The sequence below is a fragment of the Paramormyrops kingsleyae genome, chromosome 6, assembly GCF_048594095.1.
Source record: "Paramormyrops kingsleyae isolate MSU_618 chromosome 6, PKINGS_0.4, whole genome shotgun sequence".
NCBI classification, from domain to species: domain Eukaryota; kingdom Metazoa; phylum Chordata; class Actinopteri; order Osteoglossiformes; family Mormyridae; genus Paramormyrops; species Paramormyrops kingsleyae.
This window is the reverse complement of record NC_132802.1, coordinates 13,496,523-13,504,454: the sequence shown is the minus strand read 5'-3', so window position 1 is coordinate 13,504,454 and position 7,932 is coordinate 13,496,523. Positions and strand designations below refer to the sequence as shown.

Here is a 7,932-nt window from a genome sequence, read left to right as displayed (position 1 = left end):
CTGTGCCACCAGGGGAAGGGTGTTTTAGGCTTGTTACTGAGTGCAACATTGTGGCAGGAAATGGATCAATGTGCAAACTTTTGTGGGAAACTTGATTTTAATTCCTGTAGTTTGAGGAAGCTCCTTTAAGCTGCTGCTAAGCCACAGGAAACGTGCCCTGGAGCTGAGGTGGGAAGTGAAGCAGGAAGGGAGGGTAAATACACTGTGTCCATCAAGCCAGGAGTATTTAAACTCACAATCGTTCAGTAAGGATGAGTAAAGCTTCAGCAGGTATTTTACAATACACAGGAGTAGAAGTTCAAAAAAGGCCTTTAAAGAGAAGGCGTTAAAGAGGCCCTCTTCACCAAAAAAAGCCTTATTTAAGCAAAATTAGTTCCATCTGCAAACACTGAGTGGTTTGTACTTAAGCTCTTCCTATCTTGATTATTGACTGCATCCTGTTTCCGAATGTAACACAGACTCTATCTAGTCTCATTTTATTGTATGGCACGCCGTTCTCATTTATGGGACACAAAAAAGATTAGATTCAGTGTCAACGGATTAGTGTGGGCTCGCGCGAAATTAGGATCAGATTTTTTTTTAATGGTCCCCAAGCATAATAGGGGATCGGCTTTCGGTGAAATGCAATCCCTGGGAGGGTGAATGAGGTATAAACAAACAACTGTGAAATAGAGCCACGGAACAGGTGCTGCAGAAAGCTAGCAGTGCCGCATGCCGCCGACGTTTGTTCAGCTGACGTGTGAATTACGCTGGGTAGCATTTCGCCGCAGCCCAACTGAGGGGACCAAGCTACTCATTTCAGAAGTCAATTAAAGGCAATCAATGTTTTTGTTCCCGTAACCTTTAATGATGCTGGTGCTCCTATTTGGATATTATGGAAATGTACACAATTTGTATAAGGAAACAGTTTTAAAATGTAAATAAAATCAAAATGCCTTTGCCATACACAGAGGCCAGTGCAGAAAAGTCATATAATTTAATATTACTATAAAATGTTTGGTTAATTGTCCTACTAAAGCTCAGTTTGATATATTTAAAATGATTTTATACATAATAGTTCCGTTTAATGAATAAAACATGCGCTTCTAAACAGATCTAACCATAACCTCCCCTCCCCCCCATTTTCTTTTGTCAAAAAGATTCTTTGCAACGTTTTCCGCAAGATAAAACAGGATATGAATTTAACATTTATGACATGTTCCCCAATAAGCTATAGACATTGTTAAGTAAAAACTTTAAAAATTAGCTACACCCGATTCATTTGTTCATTGAAACGTTACAGAACTGAGATAACGAGTGCAGTGTCCTTCAAGTAAGATGCAACAACATCTTTCGAGTAAGATGCATTAATGCTTTCCAGGTAAACTTTTTAATATGGAGACACACGGTGCTAAACGTAACAGGACTATAGGACTCAATGAAGTAGCTCTAAAAAGTAAAGACATTGATGTTGAGGATAAGAAGGTATGAGTTGTTAGCTCAGTCATTTTAAGACAGGCATGCCAACAGAGTGTGCAAGGAGCTCCTCGGGGGACGACCTGGTTGACATCTAGCTGTGGAACGGCTTGGAGACTCCGGAATGCACCCTGTAGTGCTTGTAGAGGACGGTGGCTGTGGCAGCCACACCAATACAAGCCAGAACCAGAATACCCACTGCTATTCCCAGGCCCGTGGAGGTCTTGGAATCATCTCCCTTGCTGTATGATGCTATTCATCAGTGGGGAAGGAGAAGCCAGTTAGACTTCAAGTTTTTTCATACTACTGCAATTTTTAAGTTCTTTGAGGTCGGCTGCCATGTTCTGCCTACTGAACAGTATATAATATTCCCATAGCCTGCAACAGTTCTAATCATGGTCCTGACAGAACATATTCGGGCTCAGATCTAATCTCCACAATTAAGGATTGATGAAAACAGACAATTGAGTCATCAATGACTCATATGAGTTTGTAGTAGAATGACATTTACGTTGCTGAGAATTTCATGGAGATTAAAACCAAACTTACCCTGTTCCTTCGATGACAGCACTGAAACACAATAGGGATTGGAAAAAAAATGTTATTCTGGCTCATATCAAACATCGACTATACTCTAAACCACATTTAATTCATATGAGTTCCTGCATATAAGCAGGCCAGTCAGATGAGCGTTGTCATGTGGAGATGCTTGGATTGGTTCGCAAAGAGGCTCTCCTATTGGTGCTGTTGGAGATGACGGGTGTGCTGAACATACCGCTCTCTGCCCTGGTGACGATAGGTGGGGAGGTGATGGTGGTGGAGTCAGAGATGCCTGTCGTGGGGGGGGAAGTGCTCTCCACGTCCCTTTTTCTCCTCCGGCAGTTCTGGGAGTAGAGAGGTACAGGACCAGAAGGTGGGGGGTGGGGTGACGTGCACACCAAAGCCACAATTATCATAATGAATCATCTTCATCTGTCTCCGTCTCTAATATAGAAGTAAGCCAGTCCTAAGACCAACCGCAACAAAGCCCTGTTTTGGCAAAGCGTACGTGTTGAATTCCTCTGCCTTTTGCCACATGATTTTTCATGTTTTCTTGCTCCCTCCCATATTCTCTTCACCCACGAAGAAGGTAACTTTTTCCCTAATAAACCTGTTGTTCCCTTGCAAACTGGCCGTGTCGAGTTGCTCCACTTCCTACACTGTCCCAAGATACCCTCGTGCCCTAGTTCATGAAAGCCTACTTGACCTGTTTTTAATAGACCGAGCAACTCTCAGGGTCTCTATGAAAATCATGAGGATTTGGACGGCATTAAATATACTGAGCTAAGAATGAGCACTTCTGACTTGTAATGTCATGGTCCAGTCCCGGAATTCAACCAGCTGTCTCACTTGAACAGATTTGAAATAATAATACACAAAAACTATAAGTTGTGCTGAGTAACCTGGATGAACCCTATTTGTGGTCTACTGCTGTATATGTACTGAACTCAACGGTATACAGCATTCCCACATAGTAATCTTTATAAATAATGGAAATATGAAATGATGCTTAACTTGCCATTTGCACAAGAACAAGGTCATTGGAATGCTTTTTCTTGCAAACCCATCATGCTCTCCTTTTTGACACGTACATGCACACATGGAGGTAAGAGCAAAGCTTAGGGACTGAGCACAGGGTCAGGCATTTATCAGGTGCCCCTGAGGCATTTAGGGGGGTTAAGGGCCTTGCTCAAGGGCCCAAGGGCAGCATCAGTTTGCTGGCCCTGAGATCGACAACTATCTGATCACATGCACTGAGGTCTAATCCACTGAGCCACACATCAGTCCCCAGAGTGGCATGCTGAAGAAGGTAGATGTGGGTCGTACCTGGAACTGTGCGCAGGTGGTCTTCTCACAGAGCCGGGTGATGCAGTGCAGAAAGTAGGTAGCAACGGTTTGGTTCTGCTGCTCCACAAAGCGGAAAGCTGGGAAGGTGAACCTGGCGTTTTGGCTTTGACCATTCTCCAGCATGGTTGTCAGCTTGTCCCTGTTACACCTGCGGTTGAAGCCAAGGGGGGGGGGGCGGGAAGTGAGAGCAAGTGGTCACTGACTTCAAGGTGGATTCAAGCCTCAGATCTCACCATAGTTACTCTTACTTACGCAACAAAGAGATTGAAGAAGGTGGAGTTGTGGGGATGGGGAGTCATGGAGGCATAGCATCGATCCAGGAGCACATTGTACCTGTAGGGAGAGGAAAAGATCACTCAGCACCATGCCAGTGTAAGTGTGGAGCGTCTTAATGCAGAGGCCTATGTGGATGACATGGTGTCTTACTGGGATGTCAAGTTGGTGGCCTTCACAAGCACATATATGTTAGTCTTCAGCTCGATGCCCAGTGGCGACATGACCATGAGGGTAGTGTAGTTTCTATCCTGGGCGCAAAACATAATAAGTATATCATGTGTAACTACAGTAACACATAAATGTAATAACTGAGGACTCATAGAACTCCCAGCACATTACAGTGGCTCTAAGCCGCCCCAGAATTTCGTTTTGAATAGCTTCATGGATATCTAACCTAATCCTCTGAACGGGTCAGCAGCCTCTCCGGGGAAAAGTGCTCCAACGGACACAGGAGAATGGCCTCCTGTCAGGCCGGTGAGGCCTTACCTCATACAGCTGCATGCTCAACGTGCTGATGAAGCTGCCATTGTTGTCCTTTACTGCAATGGAGGCTGATGACCTGTGGGGAGAAAAGGGCCAGGAAATATTATGAAATTTCATCCCTTTGTCTATCTTTCATTTATAATATTATTAAATCCAACCAGATTCAATGCCTGGTTGACACTCAATAAAACAGAGAAATAAAATCTTAAAATTAAATACATGCCAGTATGCCTCTTTATTCCTAGCCGTACATTTATCCATTTTATTTGGATAAATATATATATAAAGGTAAAAGACATGGCAATTGACCCTGGTTTTTGCTCTTTATACTCAGTTTGACGTCTGTTCTGTCATCTGGGCTGTGTTATGTATACAGGATGACAAGAGTGCATAATTGGACGAGAATGGCACCCTGTGTCATGTGACTGATAAAATATGAGCTCTATTTTCTGTTCATTGGTAGACAACTTACACCTCAATCTTTGTGTTGTTGATCAGGTACTCCAGTGCGTAGGAGCAGGAGTATAAATACTTCAGCTCTGCGTTGTAGGTCACTTGGCCCACTGTCGGGTCAAATGATCGAATCAAACCGCTAATGTTGACTGTCTGGATGTTGGAGAAGTCTGAAAAGACTCCAGTGCCTACTGCACCTGTAGTCTGGCAGAACATGACAGATTTAGTCAGATTTCCTACTAGGTGACGCGGTAAACAATCATATTGGAATAGAAATATAATGAAAACACAATGTAATATAACGTGAAGTCCAATAGAGGCAGTTGGGTCAATTGATTGTCGAATAATCCCCTCTGCAAACCTTTATGTAAGTCAAATTTTACATCAGTTGTATTTACCTTCCCATGCCATTCAGGACACTTTACACCAAAAAAAAAAAACATATGTAATCCCAAAATACACTGGTAATACATAGTAAGCGACATACTAAATAATCAAAAAGACAAAATGTAAATTTGCTTGCAGTATATATGTCACCTTTTTGCATTAGTGCTTCCCAGGGGTGTGTAAAGGGGTGGGGTCACAAAGTCCTTGGCCCCAACTGAAAGCTGACTGGCCCCCAGAGAGCTCCCTCCCTAGTCACTCACCGGTTATAAACATATCATTGGCTGATGATAAGTCTGACCCTTCAGTATGAATTATGGTCCTTCTTATGCCCCACTTAAAAAAAAACACCCTTCTGTAAACTTGATATAAGTCTGGATTTACTTAAGTTAGTTTGATGTAAGTCCAGAGCTGCCTATATAAGACATTCAATGTGTTTGATTATTTACATCCTCATTAAGGACAGTTAGAAACACAGCGGACACATATGTGCAGGTATTTCTGAGCTCTCCATCTAGGATGGAAAATTCAGCCATAAGTTTCGCGTTATAACTTGTCACCAGTTAACCACTCACGGTGAATTCACTTCCACAGGAGTTTGTCTGGTTCAGCGGAAACTGGAACCGCACCACTGGCGGCATCACACTGGTATCCAGAGTCCCCCCGCAGCCCGGATCCGTCCTGCCGTTCAGTAACAGCAGGGACTCGTTGTAGCCGGTGTAAACGACGGGGCAGGCCTGCACTGCCAACTGTATCGCGGTGGTCCCACAGTCCACAGAGATATCAGTGTACTCTAAAAATCAAAGAACAGCTTCTGGCACGCGGTCCGGTTCTCTCCAGCATCATAAGCTTCTATTTCTAAAACAACAGTGTTTTCAAACACTCGGTTTTACTGCTAATATTTTACTGCACACCAACTGAAACAAATGCATGATCAATTACAGTTAATAACTGCACGCAAACCTCAACACTGACCATTTTACCGGCCTTTTTGCAAAGCCACCTGGTAAGTCTATCCAACATTAAAATATATCATTTAAAATGCATAAAATGGTCAAATAAACAAACAAAGAGGTGTCACCAGTTACAGGTGTAATACATTACCTGGGCGTCTGTAGTAAACGCCACAGTCCGCCACAGTCAAAGACTGGCCACTATCGACAAGCATCAAAGCAAAAACCACGCCAAATAAATGCATCACGTTGGTCTCCCCTGCATGCATCTGTTCAGAAACAAAACATAAATAAAATCAGGTGTTCTTTACCAGCATATGGTTCTCAATATTAGCTTGCCGGTCCAACACAAAAGCAGAAAGCTGGCAAGGAAGCTGCGGAGCTGTAGCAATTGATGTCTTGAATGATAATACATAAGCAGCAGTGCACACCTTGCATACACACCTGAAGCCTTCCTCACGGACACTTTTTCTGTGTAACTCAGCGCTGTATCAAGTCAGTGACATATACCGTTTTTATAGAGGGGGAAGTTCTCCAGGATTGGACAGAAACAAGGACAATGCAGCCTGAAGAGATTGCCTGAGCAGACAGTAGGGGAACAATTCACTTTTGTGGATAAGATACCACAGAGCTTACCGCCAAAGGCAAAAAAAAGAAATTCTACACATTGCCTTCGAGTTACTTGAAGAACAATGACTATGTGGAATTTTTTTTACCCGTCGTACTGCAGAATATAGATTCCAGTGGCATACTAATAAGAGACATGATGAAGTAAGTTTGATGTCCTTGGGGAGTCCACACAATGCACCTGTGACTTATTTTGGAGCTTATTATGGCTGGTAACAATAGATATGCAGCCTTTATTTCGCACGGTGTTGATCCTGAGAAACGAAATGATTAGTCCAATAATAAAGAGACTTAAATTATAGAGGATTCCACTTAAACACAGTATTGACGTTTTTTTCCTCTTCACTGAATTTGAAGAGAGTAATTTTACATTAACACTCTGAACAGAAAACTGCCATATTGCATTCTCGAGCATGTCACTGGCTGCAATCAATATGAGGCGCTTCCATTCTGATTTGACGTCTAAGAGCAGAAAAAAGTACACGCTCAGCAAATAATTCAGCAGTATTTCTAAGTGGTTGTTATGTGAGAGGCACAGAGGCTTGATAGATAGCCCTCTTGCTTTCCGCCTCCCGCTGTGAATCCTGCCTCCCGCTCTGTCTGCGTGGAATTCACACGTTCTCCCCATGGTGCATAGAATTTGTACGTTCTCCCCATGGCGCGTGGATTCTATGGGCTGATATTTGTGCCACTATAAACTGAATATGAATTTTGTATATTTGAATCTGCAATTAAGCGCATTACAAAACTGAATCTGAATTTAATAGTTTGAATCTGAATTCCAGTAACTTGAAATAGCATTTATCCTACCTCGAAAAATTCAGTTCGCAAATTCCAATTTCAATCTAATGTGATACACATCCGGGTCCTTGAGGACAAGTAATCGACCGCAGATTCACAACGCAACTCATTTCCACGTTTACGGCAGTTCTGCAGGTCGGGGTAAAGAGGAGGCGAGTGCTGGTGTTCTGTCGATATATGAGCACTGCCTTGTCGAAAAATGCTACCGTAGTGCTAATCGATAGCCCTAACCCTAACTCTTACCCTAACCCTAACCCCCCAAAACCCCTAAAGCCCTTACTTTAACCCTAACACCTAACCCTAATCCCAAAACGGTGGAACTGCACATGCGCAGAAAGGCTCGATAGCACGTCTCGATAGGTAGTATTTTATGACTGAACACCGGGATGTCAGAAAAACAGATGCTGGATTCGCAGGTTTATCATTACCTTATGATACATCTGAGAATATGCTTTATATACAAAAGCAATAGCATAAACATTAATCATACGTCTGGTTAGTATACTATATGGTAGTATATGTGGTTAAATTAATGATTTCCGGCACTGCGAGTTTATGTTAATATGGTAGATTAACGCAAAACTAGCTAGGGATATAAATTTTACTTCTAATT

General features: G+C 42.7%; 1 protein-coding gene across 3 annotated transcripts; it reads right to left on the bottom strand.

The window, feature by feature from the left end:
• Nucleotides 1–823: 823 nt before the first annotated feature.
• Nucleotides 824–7,398, bottom strand: LOC111855791 (zona pellucida-like domain-containing protein 1). Of its 3 annotated transcripts, none has more exons than XM_023835179.2 (11): nucleotides 7,329–7,398; nucleotides 6,043–6,160; nucleotides 5,514–5,731; nucleotides 4,574–4,758; nucleotides 4,105–4,177; nucleotides 3,769–3,866; nucleotides 3,595–3,675; nucleotides 3,322–3,490; nucleotides 2,231–2,339; nucleotides 2,005–2,025; nucleotides 824–1,707 (listed from the first exon to the last, which is right to left on the bottom strand). In XM_023835179.2, the coding sequence occupies exons 2-11, from the start codon at nucleotides 6,158–6,160 to the stop codon at nucleotides 1,550–1,552; spliced, it is 1,230 nt and encodes a 409-aa protein (XP_023690947.2). In that variant the 5' UTR covers nucleotides 7,329–7,398; the 3' UTR covers nucleotides 824–1,549. The 3 variants fall into 3 exon arrangements, with proteins under 3 accessions (XP_023690947.2, XP_072569320.1, XP_072569319.1); XM_072713219.1 differs by lacking the exon at nucleotides 7,329–7,398 and adding an exon at nucleotides 6,323–7,229; XM_072713218.1 differs by lacking the exon at nucleotides 7,329–7,398 and adding an exon at nucleotides 6,336–7,229.
• Between the last annotated feature and the right edge of the window lie 534 nt (nucleotides 7,399–7,932).